The 21,383-nt window shown below is 38.8% G+C and overlaps 1 protein-coding gene and 1 non-coding gene across 10 annotated transcripts in view; one reads left to right on the forward strand and one right to left on the reverse strand.

Moving 5' to 3' along the window:
- The window catches only part of Nsd1 (nuclear receptor binding SET domain protein 1), a 110,277-nt gene that overhangs the window by 37,736 nt on the left and 51,158 nt on the right, over positions 1-21,383 (reverse strand). For all 9 annotated transcript variants that reach the window (XM_085831053.1, XM_021180996.3, XM_029468506.2 and 6 more), the window contains 6 exons: positions 20,490-20,614; positions 19,348-19,618; positions 17,724-17,833; positions 12,684-12,759; positions 4,816-4,934; positions 3,768-3,911 (listed from right to left, as the gene is read on the reverse strand). In XM_085831053.1, the coding sequence (XP_085687179.1) occupies positions 3,768-3,911; positions 4,816-4,934; positions 12,684-12,759; positions 17,724-17,833; positions 19,348-19,618; positions 20,490-20,614 (845 nt within the window). The remainder of the gene's footprint in view (positions 1-3,767; positions 3,912-4,815; positions 4,935-12,683; positions 12,760-17,723; positions 17,834-19,347; positions 19,619-20,489; positions 20,615-21,383) is intronic.
- LOC147000956 (U2 spliceosomal RNA) lies at positions 10,886-11,067 on the forward strand. Its single transcript, XR_015045498.1, has one exon. It is a non-coding gene; the product is annotated as a U2 spliceosomal RNA (small nuclear RNA).

Here is a 21,383-nt window from a genome sequence, read left to right on the forward strand (position 1 = left end):
TGGTATCACCAAAGGAAGAAGAGCCTTATGAAATGAATCTCTCATTATGAAAATCTTGCAAATTCCCAATGTTTGTTACTTTTTATTCCACTTATATCCACACAGTAATCAGCAATAAAATAGTAAAACAAATTAAAATTATACTATCAACTAAGACACCCTGATAATAAAATCTGTAACACCAAAGTCTTTATACAAAATGACATAGAGAATGCATAATATATGTATGCACAATCCTCTTGTATACTTTAAAGCACTTTTAATTATATACATATAATTGCTAGCATACATGCTAGTAGTTGATATACTCTGTTTTTCAATGAACAACAAAAAGGAGTCTGTATGAAGCCACAGAAACAACTCAGTTAGTAAAATGTGTGCTGAGCAAGCACAAGGAACTCAGTGCAATCGCCAGACCCACACAAAAAGCTGGGCACAGAGGTACGCACGTGTACACCCAGAGCTCAACAAACAGATGGACAGATTCCTGCCTGAATCTTGCTGGCCAGCCTGCCTACCTAAACATAAGTGCTAGATCCCAGTGAAAGATCCTGCATCAAAAATCAAAATGGACCAAGCATAGCATAGCTGTGTACGGCTTTTTCCCAACACCCAGGAGACAGAGGAAAGATCTCTATGAGATAAGTTCTTTATAAATTAAATTCTAGGCCAGCCAGGATACATAGACTTTGTCTCAAATGAGAAATGCAGTGGGCCACTCCAGAGGAATAATGCCCCACTTTGGCTTTTGGCTTCCACCATGCACAGGGCACACATATACATCCACACACATACATACTCAGTCACAAAATACAAACACCTACACACAGAATATGTGTACCCCTCCAAATAAGTCCATAGATGTTTAGTACAAACCCAGTCATCAACTGCTATATAGTACACACCACAAACACTGTAACAAAAATTTCCTAAAATATTTTCCATCTATACAATTAGAAGAATCCATCAAAACCAAGATCTATTATCTATAAGAAATCAAATCAGCAGCCAGGGACACGTAGGTAGACTTCTGGGTTCAAAGCCAGCCTGGTCAACAAAATTCTAAGGCAGCAAGGGATATATATACAAGGAGAAACCCGGTCCTAAGGATGGGTTGGGGGTGGGGAGCTCAAAGAAACAAAAGGTCTTAGTAGTCAAGTCTAAATAAACAAGTAGGAAAATGTTTGGGAGAATGGTAACCAAACTTAGGACATTAATGTAGTAGATATTATTCTCAAATTTTTGACTCTCCTATTATCAATTACTCCCAAATAAAAGGTAAAAATGTCTCAGATTTCTGTACTTATTTCTGTATTTATTTATTTTTTGGTTTATTGAGACAGGATTTCTCTGTATAGCCCGGGCTGTCCTCGAACTCACTTTGTAGACCAGGCTGGCCTTGAACTCAGAAATCCGCCTGCCTCTGCCTCCTGAGTGCTGGAATTAAAGGCATGTGCCACCACGCCCAGCTAGATTTCTGTATTTATATATTGAGGGTCAATGACAGTTTTTATCTAGTAAGCAAATTTATACTCAGCTTAAAATAGGAAAATTTCAATTACAGTACAAATTGAATACTTTTCAAATTAACTACATGGTTCCCTCTAACCTCTTAATTGGGATGAGCACATGATTTAACTTTTGAACTGTATACAAACAAATTATATCAAAGAAGTGCTACAAATTATATCAAGACAACAAATGTACTTACATCACATAATCCAGCAAGCATGGACCATAGGGGTACCTGAGTACCCACTTCCTTCTGCTCCACTTGCAGCTTAAAATAACCATCAACTTAACACTGCCTATACCTCTCAAGTACTGAAATTACAGATGTGTGCCACAACACACAGGCTTAATTGTTTTTTTAAAGCCAGGGTCTCACTGTTTAGCCCTCAATGGCTTGGAATTTGCTATGTAGACTGCTATGCTATGCTGACTTCAGACTCAAAGACTCACCTGGCTCTGTGTTTTGAATGCTTGTACTAAATGGGGTACCACACTGTTTGGCAAATATTGTAAATGTACTTACACTCTGGCTTGTCTTATCAATAACTAATTGAGTGCATAACTACCTTTTAGGATTAACACAACATTTGGGATTTAGTCCAAACATGGAAAACATTCTTTTTTCTTTTCAAGACAGGGTATCAATATGAAGTATGCATGTCCTGGAACTCATTATGGAGACCAGGCTAGGCTCAAACTCACAGACATTTGCCTGCCTCTGCCTCCATACTGCTGGGATTAAAGGCATGGAACACCCTGCCTGGTTCAGGTAAACATTCCCACTGTAGAGAATATGAATGTGCAAAGACAATGGGGTGATCTATCTCAGCAACATCCTATAGCCTGGGTTTACTTTTCAGTTGTTTTAGTTAAAAACAGCAGGGTCCAGGTCCAGTGAATGCCAAAGCAGGCAGGTCTGAGTTTTAGGCCAGGCTGCTCAATACTGCAAACTTGGGGCCACCCAGGGCTGCAAAATGAGATCCTGTCTTAAAAAATAAAAGCAAGGGGGCTGGAGAGATGGCAACCACATGGTGACTCACAACCATCTGTAACGGGATCTGATACCCTCCTTTTGTGTGTCTGAAGACAGCTACAGTGTACTCACATACATAAAACAAAACCCCAGGCCCCCACCAAAACAAAACAAAACAAAAAACAACAACAAAAAATCCAACAACAAATAAATAAATACGGCAGCAGAGCAAGCGAATCAGTCAGTAATGTGCCTGCCTTGTAAGCACGGGACTTGAGTTCAAATTCTTAGAACTCACATAAAAAGCTGAGCATCCAGTGTGCTTATAATCCCAGCAGTGCTGAGATGTGGAGAGAGGAAGGACAAACAGAGTCCCTGGATGGGCACAGTCAATACAGCTGGACCAGTGACAGGCCCTGTTCCAAACAAAACGTGTCAGTCACCTGAGGATCTCCTGCCAAAGCCACCCACCCACACCTGCACATCCACCTATCAGATTTTTCACAATGTCAGATTTTAAAAATTTTAATAGATAAGTCAAAAACTAGTATCTCACAAAGCTATTAAAGAGATATAGCATAACAGGACTCAAAAAGTCTAGGCGTGAATCCAGAACGCACCAAGACCACATGCAACTTATTTAATTCAATCTCTTGTTTAATTCAGTTTACTCATATGCAGAATGGGAGTAATTTAAAAACTCTGCCATAAAATGCATGTTGTAAGGATTATAAATTAAAAGATTATAATATTATAAGGATTATAAATATTAAGCGAATCAAAGAAAAAAGTTGAAAACTATCAAGAAACATTTCTAATTAAAGAGAAAAGTCCATTGAGTAGAGGATACACATCTAAAATCCCAGTACTTGGGAGGTAGAGGCAGAAGGACATAGACAGCGGTCAGGGCCAGCCTAGGCTATGTGAGACTCTCTCAAAAACTAAAAACCAACCAAACAAACAAACAACCAAGAGGAGGAAGAAATTTATTCTAAAGTATTGACAGATGGATGATAAGAAAATTATTTCTCACTGAGTAATACTATCTCTCTCTCTGCTTCAGGGATATATGCCCATGGGCCACGTGGGCAGACTGTAAGCAGTATCAGTTACTTCCTTCTTCTTGCTTTTCAAAAGCGATAAGACTTATGATGGCCTTTAGGGGCTCCTTAGGAATCATATTGAGCATTTTCTCTAACCAAGATATGGTCTTTTAAGAGAGATAAAGAGCCTGTCTCAAAAAAGTACACATGCAACAAAAAGTAAGACAAACATCTCCTACCTGACACACATTCTCCTTGAGTGCCGCTCCTCCGCCTCTTTCACCCTGCAGTTTTTTGGATGCAGACATCCCAGGATCATGTTCTACACCCTCTTCAAGAATCTCCTTGGGGCTGGCAGCAGTCCTGTGAATCAGCAGTTCTCCCTTGCAGAGAAAAAATAATTTCCCACATCTGTATTATTGATGTCTCCTCCATCTGACCCCCTCCTCCCTCTGGGCTGCTATTTGTCTAACCATTAAGCACTTACAGATGTTCAGCCAATCACGCGGGCGGACTGCATGCAATGTTAGTTCTAACCCTGCTGTGATTGGACGGGTAGTGGGCGCCTCATGCCCTGCCACTAACTGCTCTGAGGCTGTTCCACTGGAACTTTTTTGAGCTGTTCCATTTAAAGGTTTCACTAAGGGAGAGAAAACATTCTTAAGTTTATTTGATTACTTATTTGTCCTTCCAAGATCCGTGTTTCCTAGGCAATGCCCCCCTTGGGCATTCTATGCAAATTAGAAAGAAAACACTCTGCATCAACATCTGTGATGCTCACTCCCTGGTTCTAATTCTACTTTCACCTTGAATTCAAAAGCTAGAGAGCATCAGGGACTGCACTAATGCTCTGTACACACTTGTTTTCAATGGTTTTGAAAGCTGATGTTCATGAACATCCCAAATTAAACAACTGATGGCCAGGAAATAAGCATATGGAATTTTCTGTTAAATGCAGCAGTCTTAACTTTTATAGGGCATTGTTTAGGATCATTCAGATTATTTGCTTATTTAGCCCTATACTCTCTGGTTTACTTATTAAGGCCAACAAGTTGCATATATTGTATCTTCTATCAAGAGCACAGGCTATTTCCTTTTTAAAGGGGCTATATGAACAGTTGAAATACGTATTTTGCTAGGAATGGGCTCTCAATAAGACAAGATTCCTGATACCTAATTAGTCCTCTCAATAGAACACTATTCTTGGATCCATGGGAGAGGGGAGGGGACTTCTAGTGTGGGAAGTTGATTCTCTCTGGAAGGTCAAAGGTGAGAACTGAGTGGTACCTCCGAGCTGGGTGTGTCTTTTGTTAAGTTCTCCTTCTTCACTTTTTTATAGTGCACTCGGGCTGTGACAAGCCTCTGTCGTTTTCGTTTCCTTGGTTTATCAAATATCTTGGTAGTGCCTATAACAGGATAACAAATGTTATGTAACAGTTATTCAAATATATGTCCAAGAACGGTTATCCTTAAATTAAAATTTAAAAACCACCGATTAAAGTAAAACTCAATTTAAAAATGTATTTATAATGACTACAATAACATAAACATATATGTTTTTCTTTTTCTTTTCGTTTTCCTTTGAGACAGAGTCCTTCCTGGCTGTAGAGCAGGCTAGCCTTGGACTGACAGAAATATACTTGCCTCTACTGGGATAAAGGTGTATATGAACACTCTCAAGCATCAATAAGTTTTTATCTTATTAGAAAACCATTATTTAAAACACAGAGCTAAAAGCTCGTATTGTTATTTTAAGACTCATAATGATGGTTTAATTGCAACTTAATCACTTTAAAAAAAAAAAAGAGTCCTGGAAAGGAAGAAATATCAACGAAAAGTAAATATAATAACTTTCAAAAAAATTTTACTTGTATAATGTGCTTATATAGTGTTGAGGGAAGCCAGAAAAGGGTATTGAATTTCCCTGGAGCTGCAACTATAGGTAGTTGTAAATGGCCTTAGGTGGGTTCTAGGAATCGATCCCAGATCACCTTTTATAAGAGCAGCAGGAACTCTTAACCACTGAGGCAACTCTCCAGACTGGAAGGACTTTTTTGAACTCTATAAAATGTTGCTGCTGAATTTTGAATAATCTTTCATGTTAATAATATTTCAACTAAAGCCGGGCATGGTGGCCCATGCCTTTAATCCCAGCACTCGGGAGGCAGAGACAGGCGGATTTCTGAGTTCCAGGCCAGCCTGGTCTACAAAGTGAGTTCCAGGGCAGCCAGGGCTACACAGAGAAACCCTGTCTCAAAAAATCAAAAAAAAAAAAAAAAAAATCAACTAAAATAATGTTTTTCAGTACATTATCCAGTTTCAAATATTTTCTGTAAGGTAAAAAGTAAAATTCATTTAATGTTATGTAACTAGTAGGGAAAATTAGGAGGACTTCACATAAATTAAAAAGCAAAAGTATAGGTTATAAAACAAAGTAAGGGCCAGGGAGATGACTGGCTGACAAGGATATAAACCTTTCAAGTCAAGATGGTGGAGGACAGAATCAACTAGTAATCCTCAACGCTGCACACATGCAAATGTTGTGTGTTATACTGTGTACAAAACTAAAGCAATTTAATCAAGGTATGGAGGAACAGTTCTAAAATCCAATCACTTGGGAAGTAGAAGGGGGAGGATCCGGAATGCAAAAGTCACCCTTACCTACTTAGGAACTTTGAAGCTAGCCTGGGTTATAGAAGACGATTTTTTGGAGAAAAAGAAAAAAGGTTTAAGTATGGTGGTGCACACCTTTAGCCCTAGCACTATGGAAGCAGAGGCAGGTAAGCGGAGTTCAAGGAGAGCTTAGTCAGCCTAGTCTACACAGAGGATCTCATCTCAAGAATTACATGACAGAAGGACAGAATATCACACACATATAAAAATGCAGGCAAAATACATACAAAAGACTTTCACTTAGAGTTTAAATGCATTGTACGACAAGAAGTACAGTAAATGCACTTACCATGCAGGAAAAACTCTAGTCCCTAGGTTCTAGACTGTACACTACAAGTTAAGATCTAAGATGGGGACTGGGGACATAGCTTAGTCATAAAATGCTCCTGCATGGGGATCTGAGTTCAATCCTCAGAACCCATGTAAAAGAAACTCAGCATGGTGGCATGGGAAGACAGGAGGCAGGACTGGTTATTTAGGCATGTAGCCCAGAGTACTTAAAGAGGCTAAAGAAGGAAGATAGTTACTGTACGCAGCTCAGTTATATAGGAAGCTCCAGACAAGCCCTGACTTTTAAGTCTAAGACCTGATCATAAAAAAAGCAAAAATAGCTGGGCAGTGGTGGCGCACGCATGCCTTTATTCCCAGCACATTGGAGGCAGAGGCAGGCAGATCTCTGAGTTCGAGGCCAGTCTGGTCTACAGAGTGAGTTCCAGGACAGCCAGGGATACACAGAGCAACCCTGTCTCGAAAAATCAAAAAAACAAAAAAAGCAAAAATAACTCAAAATAGCATTAAGATTGAACCGGTAAGATCTGTCACGTGGGTGTAGGAAGAGATCTTCTACATTTTGTGGCTTAATTTGGGATTATCACTCAACAATATACAATGAATAAAAAAATCTCATCTGGCAAAATTAGGAAAAAAAATTCTAGTTTCTTAAATTCTTTGTTGAAGAAACAGCAAGGGAAATATATTAATATCATAAGGTATTTTATGATATTTACCAAATAAGCTAAATCTCCAACTTATGAGATCACTTTTCTAACATAAACTCAACAAATACCCAGGCCTTAATATTGTTGTGGGGCCACAAACTCAGTGGAGGCTGTCCATGGCCACGTGGAAAGATGGGGGGGGGGGGGGATGGGAGGAGAGGGGGAGCAAAGGGGCGTGAGGCAAGAGGCAAGAAAGTGTGCATTGGTGTTTTGACTGCCTGTCCTCTGTGTGACAGTGTCAGGTCCTCAGGAGAGCAGCCATGTTCTTAACTGCTGTGCCATCTTCCCTGGCCACTGCAGGTGTTCTCTATGCTGTTTTTGCACATCGCTTTGAAGCAACAGTAACTTCTGAGTTTTATCAGCGCAATCAAACAAAACACAAAACCCCTTGTCCTTGTTTGATGTATACTAAATGGTTTAATATTTAATAATGGTGATATAAACACTAAATTTTTTTCCTGTAATTGACTGTCTTAGGAAGCAAGGTCTTAAAACTTATAACCTTTCCTCCTCACTGAGGACGTGTCCCTGTGATATGTTTTCTCAGAGACATCTCTCTGGCCCTAAACTGGGCTCCAAGAGCTTCTGAAGGTTCATCAGGCCTTCGGGAAAGCATCCTGAGCCCTGGCTATGTCAATACTCAGGGCATGCAGCTTGTTTCCAGACATGTAAGAGTCATGCCCAGCTTTGGTGCATTCATATTCTGGAGTGTTTCCTTTATTTTTCTATTTAATTTTATTTTTTTGAGACAGGGTCTCATATGTCTTTGGTTGGCCTAGAACATGCTATGTAGACCAGGCTGGCTTTGAATTAACAGAAATCAACAGCCTTTACCTTTTAAGTGTTATGCTGAAAACTGTGCACCAACACACTTGCCCTTCTTACTATGGACACAGGCTCACTGAAAACAGACAGAGCTATACATCTCTTGGAGATAGAATTAAAGGTGTTGAGAAGCTGGCCTATGTGGGTGTGAGATCTAACAGGCCAGTAAATCCTCTTAACTGCCAAGTTACTACCTCTCTAATCCATTTCCACTGTTGTAAGTAACATTCCCGTAATTGTAAAGTACTAAGACCGAGTTATACATACTTTAAAACCCATCTGAACAAATATATTATTATATAGTTATATAACTATAATTGGAATTGTGTTCCAGCTATTTTCTATCAAAAGCATTTTAAACTTGCTTGCTTTATAGTATTCTACTTCCTTAGCCACACCTGTTTGAACTATTTCAGGTTCTTTCATTTACTTCTGCTATCATCTGTGCTACAGTTACAATCTTTGTCCTTGTGTCATTAGAACAACTTTTTTTCCTGGTGCTCTAGAGCAAGGTCTTACAACATGGTTCAGACTGACATCAAACTAACGGCAGTCATTCTGCTGAATCTTCCAGAATGCTGAAGTCATAGGCATATGCCAATACACCTTGTTTATGTGGTACTGACAGTGGGACATGCAATACTGCATGAATGCCAGGCAAACACTCTGCCAAGTCAACTCTACCGGTAGGTAACCTTAAGTCTAGTGTCTTAAAATGACTAGGTTTACAGCACAGGTCTGGTTTTTTTTTTTTTTTTTTTTTTTGGTTTTTTTTTTTTTTTTTTTTTGGTTTTTTGAGGCAGGGTTTCTCTGTGTAGCCCTGGCTGTCCTGGAACTCACTCTGTAGACCAGGTTGGCCTCGAACTCAGAAATCTGCCTGCCTCTGCCTCCCAAGTGCTGGGATTAAAGGCATGCGCCACCACTGCCTGGCTCAGGTCTGTTCTTAAAGTAGGATACCGTGACAGGGCCTGTTTGGGATGGGATTTGAGAGGCAGCCTCAATCTGCCTACTCGGTAGGGTCCTCAGACAATGAATGTTGTCATGAGTCAATGGAGTTCTCTGTTGACATCACTGGCTTCATGCTCTCTAATGTTCCAAAACTGGCGTTTCTCATTTATTAAAACAAAGAATGGGTGTGACAACCATGGCCTATACTTAAACCTACCATGTAATTTCATGAGCATTCTATATTGAAGCCAACTTTAGCATTTGATAGTATAATTTATACAGATATCAGATATAAATAATTCTAATATAGCAATGATATATGCAGTATTATAAAAATGATCTGCATCTTCAAAAACATTCTGCCATTTGTTTATAACTGGTGTGTGTATGTATGTGTGTGTACATGCTATGGCACACATATGGAGATCAGGGGAGGGTCCTAGGGATCAAACAGAGATTATTAAGACGTAGTAAGTGCCTTTAGTCATTAAAGACATCTTTCCTGCCCCTGATCTATAATCTTAATTCAGTTAAAACCCTTTATACTTCAAAAGAATGAGCAATTAATATTAAAGTAACCACTTTAATGTGTGATTTGTATTTCTTGAAAAAGAATCACATTATGTAGTAGAAAATATGATGGGTTTAACTCAAATGGGTGTGCACTGTCAGAAAAAAACACTTAACCAGCTAGGCGAGGGGGCACACACCCTTAATTCCAGGATTTGGGAGGCAGAGACAGATTTCAGTGAGTTTGAGGCCAGTCAAAGCAACAGTGAGACCCTCTTCTAAAGACACTTCACTGTACAGTTTGTACACTGTGCAGTGCTTGGTTTTGCACAATGAGGATTTTAGTCTGGCTGTCAGTTAATCTCAAGTGGTTAGCTCTGCTTGCAGGCAGCAACAATACTACGAACTCCTAGACTTAATCTTATCATTTCTGTTTTAACATTCTTGGTGGTTTGTATTTTTTTTGTTTTTGTTTTCTTATTTGTTAGAGTCTCATTTTACAGCCCTGACTGTCCTGGAACTCACCATGTAAACCCGGCTAGTCTCAAACTCTGTCTCTGTCTCCCAAGAGCTGGAATTAAACACATGTGCCACCATAATAGGTCTTTATGCTTAATCTCCATATGCTCCTAATTATAAGCAAATCTGTATCCACTCTAAAGTACTAAAAACAGTTTTCGAGGATGAATCCTTCAAAGGATAGAAAGTTCCAAGACAAATACGTGAGTTAACTAATGAGACTATTATCAATGCCACTGTTTCTGAGTGCTTTATGGAGATCAAAAATTATTAGTGTAGGTAACAGTCCAAGACTAAGAGAAGAATTAACATAATGACAGTTGCTAAGGAGGAAGCCCATGTCTCATGCATGCTGGGCAAGTCCTCTACTTATGACATAGATCCTAGAACCTGTATTGAAGAGAAAGCATTTTGGGTTTGTGTTGATTTGTTTTAGGGGTCTTGTCATCCAGCTCTGGCTGGCCTCGAATGCACTGTATAAACCAGGCTGGCCTTTCATTCACACATATCTGCCTGCTTCAGCTTACCAAGCACTGCGACTATATTGTACCACCTGCCTAGCTGTAGATACAAAATTCTTATGAGCTGAACCATATAGACGATTTTACAAAATACATAAAAGGATAGAAAAGAGCTGACATTATCTCCAAGCCATTTCCTTTAAAAACAAGCAAATTGATGGACTGGTAATTCTAATTGCCCATGACTAAAATCAACCAACATATTTGCTAACATGCATAACAATCAGATAATCATGGTACCAGAGTGGCTAAGAGTTAGTCATCCGATCACACCGGATGCCATATGCTCAAATTCATGTGATGGTTCAACAATGACTCTAAAGTCACGACATAGTTTGTGAAATTTCAAATCAAATCGTCCTTATCGCTTCTCAGCCTTTTGGCTAAGATCAAGTGTAGAATACGTCCTTAAGAGTCACTACAGGGGCTGGCTAAGTGGTATATGCTTTTAATCCCAGTATTTGGAGTCAGGCAGGCAGGCCTCTGTGAAGGTAGAAGTCAGCTAGTCTACAGTAAGACTCAAGACAGTGAGGGCTAGAAAGACACCATGTCTGAAAAAAAAAACAAAACAAAACAACAAGATGGGAGCAGCTATATCCAGAAAACAAAAGAAACTACTATACGTGCTCACTCTGGTCTACAAAGTAAGTTCAAGACTAGTCAGGTCTGCACTGTGAGACTTTGCTTTTGAAAAGCAACACAAGTCATAGGGTTAAGAACTGGAGAGTTCAAGCTGGCACAGAATGGGGAAGCTTACTCCATGCCAGCAAGCTTTCATGGTGCTAGAAGGTTCCAGTAAAGTGCTAGGGAAGCTACAAAACCTGCTAAGCAAGATGTGCCCACTGGTAAACCAGTGGCATGACTAACAGCAGTACAGTGGCCAACCATTTTTTGAGTGGATTTGAGGCCTGCTCCACTGAAGGGAATGCAAAATTGGTACTAAAAAGCTAATCAAATGCCCTGGGCTAGGTAGGAAGGTCATAGGCCGAGGATGGGAGAGGAGAACATCTGGATTGTTGTTCTGTGCTGGTGACTCAGTGCCATGCTACTCTCTAATGTGTATGTTTATAGGTTTATAGGCAGCAATCAGTGCTGCTTTCATCCCGGAGCAGAGCTTTCCCTTGCAGTTGGTAGGAGGTAAAGTAGACACTCAGGACAGGTCAAAGTGTGGAGAGTAAGTGCTGTTGAGTACTCTGCCCTAAATAGGACATCTACTTCAACCCCACCAAAGACTGGGGAACACTGGGGGAAGGGGGACAGAATGAAATCTAACAATCAAGGACAGGAGGAATGCCGTTGAACTCTGTCTTCAGATGTGACATGGCTGGTATGCTCATCAACTCAATAGTAGCTGTGATGATACAAGGTGAAGCCTGTCAATAATCCATTAGGGATGGGGAGGGACCTGTGAGACCCTCAGGGTTCCCTGAGGAAATCATGAAAGCTGAGGATAGCAGCAGGGAAACGAAGAATAGTTCCTTCAGTGGTATAGATACTAGTAACTCCTCCATGTTCCAGTCATTAATATCCCACCTATGCTCATGAAAGAAATTAAAGTTAGTATATCATGGAAATATAAAAATATAAAAGCCCACAAAAATATGAATGTTGTTGGGGGATTTTAAGAAGTATTAAGATGGGAACCGAAAAAGAATGAAAGAGGGAAATAATTTTTCTTAAAGAGAGACAACTATAATAAATGGAACAGGATCAATATGCTCTCTTATTCAAGCATATGGTAGCTGACCGACGGTCACAGATGTACCTAAAGAAACTAAGGATAATTTAGATATGATAAAAAACAAACTAAAAACAAATTGTGAAGAAAAAGTCAGACAGTTTGGAATTTTCCTCTCAAACTACACTGTACACTTTCTAATAAAGAAATCAAAAATGGGATCAATGGTATGAAATTAATGGTAGAATCTGAAGACAGAATACTTAAAAAAAATTAAAGAGGAACTGATTTCACAACTGGCCCAAATAGTTCTTTACTAAAAATATAATTCTACTCCATTTAACTAATAACATCATAAGACTTAAAAATAGCTACAGATTCCTATGGGTTTTAGATATTGTGGTCAGAATCTCAAAGTTTAATTGTACTGGTACATAACTTTATGCATGAAATTAATTTCATTTTCTTAGCATCAATACTCACCTCCACTGAACTCTTTCAAATGAGATGGAGCCCGTGATTCAACAATACCATTTTCCAAGCGACTGGCTTCAAAGCACTGTAAGTGAAAAGCAACAGGATTTACTAAGGTACTTCAAACCAGTTCTTTAACACCTTTTGTGCCCAAATTGGCAATAGCTACCGCTGCAGCAACAACTCCTAGGTTATCTTGGCATATCCGTACAATTTACAGACTCAGGAAGCTGAAGCAGGAAGACCATTGTTGGAGACTGGATAACAAGACCTTGCCTTAAAACACAAGAAACAAACAAACAAAAACCAAGGACTACACTGACTGGGCGGATGCATCCGGAGTTCAAGGTCATACTCAGCTGCATAGGAATCTGAAATCACCCTTCCAACAAGAGAGCCTGTCTCAATTCTGTTTTCATGTAATATACATAGATATATACTTGGATACAAATGAAAAAACAAGTGAGAGATCAATATCCATGTCGTCATTACACAGGGCTCCAGTTCTCCCTGTAGGTTCTAGTTTTACTATATGTACTGTTTAAATAAATACTACACCAAATAGAACTGACGTATTAATCAACAGTGAGCATTGAACAGTAAACAACTCTAAATCACCTAAACACATGACAACTTACACTACAAATCAAAGTTACTATTAAACCCCCAAAATGGAGTTGGGGGCTCTACGTGAAAGGAGAAATCAGGCAGTCAAGGGGGTGAGGGGCACTGAAAGGAAAAGTGGAAGAGGGAAGAAACAACGAGCAATGGAACACAGGTACAAAATATGCCATACTTGTACAAAAATCCATTGCTTTGTACACTGAGCATAAAAAATTTAGAGAAAGGAAGAACAGTATGCATGGCTATAGTCCTCAAACAGATATTCTATTATTGTAAAAATAAACACTCACAAAGGTGCTGCCTTCTGAGCATGGCGTGGCTGTTAGTTTCATCAATTCACAGGGCAGTTGTAGCTGAGTGGCAAGAGAATTTGCCTAGAATGTATGAAGCCCTGGGTGCAAGTTCTCCATCCCCCACATCCCCACACTGAAAACCTCTGAGCATTACAGCACATGCCTAAAACTCCAACAATAAGCAGGTTAGGGCAGAAGGATTGATAGTTTGAGGTTATCTAGGGATATTAGCAAGAACCTGTCCTAAATATTTATTGTTCTTAAAAAAAAGTAAGACATAAGATTGCATTACAGAGAGAAAAATAAGTATATAGACTGCATATAAAGATCATGTCTCAAAATAAAAATAAAAAAGTTTAAATGAAGTATGAAACACAAGTACATTTTTTGACAAGTCAAATCAAATCAGTTATACAGCAACAAGTAGTCTATTAGAACAGTATTATAAGACCTATGTTTAAGCCAGGCATGGTGGCACACGCCTTTAATCCCAGCACTTGGGAGGCCGAGGCAGGAGGATTTCTGAGTTCGCGGCCAGCCTGGTCTACAAAGTGAGTTCCAGGACAGCCAGGGCTATACAGAGAAACCCTGTCTCGAAAAAAAAAAAAAAACCCACTAAACCTATGTTTGTCCTGAGTTCAAATCCCAACAACCACATGATGGCTCACAACCATCTGTACAGCTACAGTATAACTCATATACATAAAATAAATAAATAAATAAATATAAAAAAAAAGAACCTATGCTTGCTCCAGCTAAGCTGGGACAGAAGTCCAAACACTCTGGCTCTTTTAAAATATTCTACAGTTTTCTTCCTTTAGAGATTAAAAAATTTTTTGCATATAATTATTTTGTGTTATTGGGGAGAAATATGTGCATGCAACCCTGGGGGACTAAGGAAGTCAGGATATTTTGGACAAGTTGGTTCTCTCATTCCACCACATTGTTCTGGGAATCAAATCCAGGTCATTGGGCTTAGCACTAAAAGTCTTTTACTCTCTAAGCTATTTCTAACAAGACTTCTAAAGCACCAATAACCAGTCATTTACAATAACAGAATCAATTTTCTACTTCCCCATACCTTTTAAGATACTAGATTTTTTCATTGTTACTGAAAAGCAACTTTGTTACTGCAAAATCATGATTTCAATTTTTTTTTTTTTTTTTTAAAGGCAGGGTTTCTCTGTGTAGCCCTGGCTGTCCTGGAACTCACTCTGTAGACCAGGCTGGCCTCAAACTCAGAAATCCGCCTGCCTCTGCCTCCTGAGTGCTGGGATTAAAGGCGTGTGCCACCACAGCTGGTGATTTCAAATATTTAAACTTAGAGATTATAATACTCTATAAAATCAATTCTGAGGTGTTACACAGAAATGCTATCCAAGTAAACCAGTAGATTCAAAGAAATAACTTAAATTTGATCAGAGGTTTTCAACTCAGGGGAAATTAAAAAAAAGGTACAAACAAGCCGGCCATGTCTATTCATGCCAGTAACGCCAACAGCTCAGAGGCTGAGAAAAGGACCACACACAAATACAAAGCCAGCCTGGCATATATATAATAAGTGCCAGCATAGACCAGGTTAGAGCAAGAATCTGTCTTTAAACAAGTAATTAGCACCAGCTTTATCATAATCATTATTTTTTTTTTACTTGTAAAGAAAGTCTTTTACTCGTGATCCAGGCCTAAAATGAAAGCTACTAGTGAAGCTAAGGTAGGAGGTTCTCATGTCACAGTCTGTCTGTGCACAAGTGTGAAGCCAGCCAAGGCAACTCAGTGATACCCTGCCTATGAAATACAGTTAAGAGGAGGGTAGCTGGTCACAGTGGCACTAATGTTATGGAAACCACCAAACACCTTTTAAGTTGGATCTATGAGGTGCTCCATGAGATGGAGCCCATACCTGACGTTGTTAATAGGGCCAAGAACCTGCGGTTAGACAAGTCATGAAACAGTCTTCTCCGGACACAAGAGGTAGGTGCCACATAAACGCACAGTGTGTAATAGGGTAAACAAACTCAAACCAGGCAAAAATCCCCACACAGGAGAAGTGGGGAATCGTCACTAGCCAAGGAGCTGCTGCATTTGACTGCTAATGGGTAAGGGAAAGTTAGCTTTATCAATTTAGGTATATCAAATACACTCAGGGGTCACCACTATGCCCAGGAGTAATTGGTCAACACAAAAAAATCCAGTGGATTAATTTCTAATACAGCCAAAAGGAAAAAGCAAAACACCCGAAGCCAGCTTACATCAAGGCTATGTATGACAAAACACTTTTCTTTTTTTTTTTTTTAACTTTTTTTTAAACTTTTTTTTTTAAAGATTTATTTATTTATTATTTATTTATTATTATATCTAAGTACACTGTAGCTGTCTTGAGAGGGTATCAGATCTCATTACGGATAGTTGTGAGCCACCATGTGGTTGCTGGGATTTGAACTCAAGACCTTCGGAAGAGCAGTCAGTGCTCTTAACCACTGAGCCATCTCTCCAGCCCCAACACTTTTCAAATATAGGATCTCAGACTAATCAAATATACATACTGACACTAAGTAATTTCTATATATACTAGTCTATACTGCCCCCACCTCCTCCCTATCAAGATATCCACAAGGAAACACTTAAAAACTTCCATTTGAATTCTTAAAAATACAAATATCATACATACTATTTTCTCCTGCATAACATATGATAAGCCTGAATTCTTAATTAGGCACATAACAAAACAACAATATGCTATGATAAATTACGTGAATGTGGTTTCCCACTTTCTCTCTCTCTAAAAATGTCATTTGTGTACTTAAGAGACCACAGTTCATTTCCTCTTTGTATGTCTTATGCATAAGCAAGTTCCTCCTTTGCACATTTATGAATATTTTTTACTGGTATCCTTTTCAACAAATGCTCATTTTTATTACAATAAAGACTTGCTTTACATAGTATATCTCATTAAGCATTTCTCCCAACCTTGCTGGAACTGTGCATTATCAACAGACAATTAATCCTCCTCCAGTAATTTTTAGATATTTCAATCCAAACCTATTTATAAATCTGTGTAACTAAAATTTATTTACAATACATAACTTTGTGTTACTTGAATTTGATGTTTTTATAATAGCTTAATTCTTGGGGCATACCTCTAAGTAGTTGGTGTTTTCTTTTTTCTTGTTTCTTCTTTTACCACAACTACAAACAAACAGCAACCAACCTCCCTGAAAGACCAAAAACCACCCACCCAGCCTCTCAGGGCTTATATATTCTGAAAAGTTCCCAGAATTCCAAACGTCACACAATCACAGAAACTATCTGCAGCTGGCAACAGCATGCCTCTGCTAGAGCATGAGGCAAATCAGAGTCAGCTGCTGGGAAGCAGCCCCACATCCCCACACCTGGGATTCAAACAAAAAACATTCTTATAATACGTCTGTGTTTTTTAAAGAAACCAAAATTGCAGATTTCTCACTACACCTCTAATGCCATCAATCACAACAGACTTTCTGGTTTATGCGTTCCTTCCACAAATGCAATGTCTTTAACATTTTAATTGGGCACTTATTATTTACTACTGGCTGTAACTTCTGTAGTTTGAGGAACACAATCAAAAGGTTCACAAGTTTCTTTCTTTTTATCTTCTTCATAATTTCATGGATGGATGCTTCTTTCTTAATATAGTTCTCAGGAAGCTCAACATACAATCTTCCTTCCTTAGTCACATTTACCTTTCCACTTAAAGAAAGCACTTCCCAGTCTTGTTAGCATATCCAAACTGGCAGCATCACCACACTTGCACTTGGATTACTTGAGAGCAAGCAAGATGAACATGAATTAATTCAGTAACACAGAAGTGACAGAGACTAAAGCCTGGGCAAAGGGCAAATCACATGCAGAGCATAAGCTACCTATTATACCTACTCACAATACACGAATTGTAAATAGAATTGTGCATATCATGACATGCCATTTAATACTTTCAGAGAACAGTTATTAGTGACTTGGGACTGTGGAAAGTGTAACCACAGTTAAAGAAGAATGACTATGCATACCAATGTTAAAAATTCTACTAAAAATGCAATGTTTAAATCATGTATTTTCCCAGGTTTAAGGTTATATAGAATTGACAAAAATAACCTACCTTTCTAGAAAGGCCAAGGTCACCCTTCTTGGGCATAAATCCAGGGTCTAAATCATTAGATTCAAGAAGTTTCTTAGTTGGTTTTCTTTGACGCTTACTTTCATAATTTCCTGAAAAGCAGATAAACTTTCCTTAGATGCTTTAGACATGGAGCACAAGCTAATTTTGAAAAATGAAAATTACAAGTCGCAATCTTGTTTGCAGTTTTTTCATCATGTTATAAAGACACAATGAGAATGTGTTATTCTAAAATACACTAAATATTATTCAATGAAAATATACATTAATGTATGACAACTGAATAAATGTGTAAAATTCGCAAACCACAAAATAAGGGCAAAATCAAAGGGCTGAAGTGCTTTTATAGCAATAAATAGATGCTGAGGATAGAGGAGAGCTAGGTTCTGGGTACAAATGGACCAAGACTATAATATTTATTCTGTCCCTAAAATATATATATAGGAAGAGAAATAATTTAAGTATAAAAACACCTAAAAACCTTAGAAGACTACTCTTAAATTACATAAAACACAATGGAGCATATGAGCATACATGTATTCTCAACACTTGGGAGGGTAAGGAAAGAGTATGACGACCTTCAAGTCCAGAATTATAGAGTTTAAGACCTTAAAACAACAACAACAAAACACCTTGGGTAAGGTAGCGTATTGCCTTTAATTACAGCACTCCAGAGACCAGGACAGATACATCTGAGTGAGTTCAAGACCGGGCTAGTCTACCTAATGAGTTTCAGGAGAGCTAGAGCTAAAGAGACACACCCCTCCCTCTTAAAAACAAACAATCCAAGAATTCTAAAATATATATTCATACACATACACATGCACACATGCACGTATACGTGAGCTCAAACACAGCTTGTCTGTGCTCTGTGTGATAAAATAGGTACTGTTCTTCAAAACATATCTTTTGGTGGACTAGTGAGATGGAACTGTGTATAACATCACTTGGTGCCAAGTCTGACAAGCTAAGGCTGATCCCAGAGCACACATGGTACAAGAAGCTGACTCCCTCAGCACTGTCCTATGAAGTCCACAAATGGGTAGTGATGCTGCTCTTGGCTGTTGTCCCATAAAGGCCATCCATCATTTCCCCGAGAAAGTCTTTCACTGGGGCCAAGGGCTCAGCAATTGAACAAGGTCTCACTCCACAATTATTGTACTGTTATTGTATGCAGCAATAACTTACCAACTGAGCTATTTTCCAAGCCTCAATTAAGGCCAGTTTACACATGACAAAACAAGTTTAGAGATTAAACGAATATAAAGGAACAGATAAACTAGTAGAGCAAGTAGGTGAAAGAAATTTAGGTCACAAGTTCTTATTCTACTAGTGGGTGACACTCCTACCCACTGCTACCTTGCTTGTTGGTTCACACTGCAGCTGACCAATAATCATGAAAGGACAAGAAAAACCATTTCTTCCACAGTGCTCCACATATTCATTTGTGGTCAGAAGCTATATCAAATTAGGCACTATTTTAGGGATTTCCAAAACAGGTAGTTGTATATAGTAAAAGATGTTAGCTTTACAACAAAACATAGTAGGAATTTCAGCTGCTTCCAATTAAATCTGCTTATGCCCTGAAAACCCATCCCCACTTTACCTGGTGTCTTAACAAGCAATTCCTCAGACTCAAGGGCAGGCCGCGGAGAGGCTTCTGGAGCCACAGGAACAGACAAGGTCAGCTGTGGCAACTCAGCATGGGTAACTCCAAGATCTGACTGAGCCAATGGCCCTTCCAAAAATGGAGCCTCTCGTTCAAGAACTGGAGGCTCTTCTTTAGTTGAAATCAAAGAATTCTCATCCACCTGCTTGTTCTGAGCACTAGATTGGCATCGGGCAAGAAGGCTTTCATCTTCACAGCGCGAACTTACCTAAAAACAGTTAAGTTCAAGGAGAATTTAGAAAATAATTAAAAACAACAACAACAACAACTTAAAAGTACAAGAGACGCTGATACTTGCTATGACATGGCCATGAAGCCTGAGGACAGACATGCCAAAGTACTGCCCAGTTCCATAAGTATGAATCATCTACAAGAATCAGGTTTTCAGTGTAGGAAGATGAAGATTCCTAGAGATGAATGATGCCTATGGCTGTATAGCAGCACACATATGCTTAAAGTTGTAGAAGTGCACACTTAAAATACACTTGGTTGTAAGCCTCCATGTGGTTGTTGGGAATTGAACTCAGGACCTATAGAAGAGCAGTCAGTATTAACTGCTGAGCCAACTCTCCAGCCCACTAATAAAATTATTAACAGACAGGTTCTTCAATGCTTTTTTTTAAAACCACAGAGTAATAACATCTGATAGGGTACAGGACATTCCTTTGCTACTAAAGTAATTACACACATACTGCTTATTCACAAAAGTTCAAAATAAAACTAAAGAGAAGATCAATCACCACTATGACAAATTTACTTCACTAAAAAAGTTAGGGTAAAACTTGTAAGCATTTTTTAATTTTATTATCCAAGATTCTTAATATTACAACATAATGATATTCTTAAGTATTTAAATACACTTCGAAAACAGAGGGAAACATAAAGAGAAACATGATTATCTAGATTTATTTATTACTTTCTGAATAACTACTACAGGGCAGGAACTGTGCTAGAAGGAACGAGAAAAGACAAAACAAAAACACCTGAGAAGGCAAAATCCCAGTGACGTCATTGTCTTCTGGAGATATAGTAAATTCTGCAGGGGAAGAATTGAAGGCTCCTACAATGTGGTGACGCACCTTATGCACTTGTTCCTGTACCTTCTTTTGTTTTTTCTTAGGAGCAAATATCTGATCATATTCTTCTGTATATTCCAGAAGCCACTTGCTCGGCTTTCTGAGGCGTTTCTTCTCTGACCGAATAGCTAAAACAGAAATTAATTACAATATTAACTGATGAACTGTCTTAATTAATTTAAGCCACTATTTCATGAAACCACCACTACACCCCTGAAAGTCGATTCCTGCTTACTAAAGAGTCTCAAAAGAATTTCAAAAAATGAAAAAGGATTCTGGCTTAAATAGTAAAAAGCTTGAAATTATTTGCTATGGTTTATCACAAACGAAACTTGAAGAGTTGCTGGGCAGTGGTGGCGCACGCCTATAATCCCAGCATTTGGGACACAGAGGCAGGTGGATTTCTGAGTTCGAGGCCAGCCTGGTCTACAGAGTGAGTTTCAGGACAGCCAGGGCTACACAAAGAAACTCTGTCTCGAAAAAACGAGGGGAAAAAAAAAAAAAGTTGAGTTTATTTCTATACAAACTCCCAGTATAAACAAATCTCCATTCTTAAGGAAAAGATTAAGCTAAAGCCAGCATTCTGTATCCCAGTACAAAGTTAGCATATCTAAAATAGAAATGCAGAGTGCTGGTAAACTGGAGCAAACATCTGATATTCTTCTTGATAAGAAACCCTTTTGGGAGCCGGGTGTGGTAGCGCACAACTTTAATCCCAGCACTTTGGAGGTAGAGGCAGGCGGATTTCTGAGTTCGAGGCCAGCCTGGTCTACAGAGTAAGTTCCAGGACAGCCAGGGCTACACAGAGAAACCCTGTCTCGAAAAAAAAAAAAAAAAAAAAAAAAGACAGAATTTTTCTTACTGTGTTATGTTAGATAATATATACCTATAAATGAA

Source organism: Mus caroli, unplaced genomic scaffold, assembly GCF_978045245.1.
Source record: "Mus caroli unplaced genomic scaffold, Mus_caroli_1 scaffold_15, whole genome shotgun sequence".
Lineage (NCBI taxonomy): Eukaryota > Metazoa > Chordata > Mammalia > Rodentia > Muridae > Mus > Mus caroli.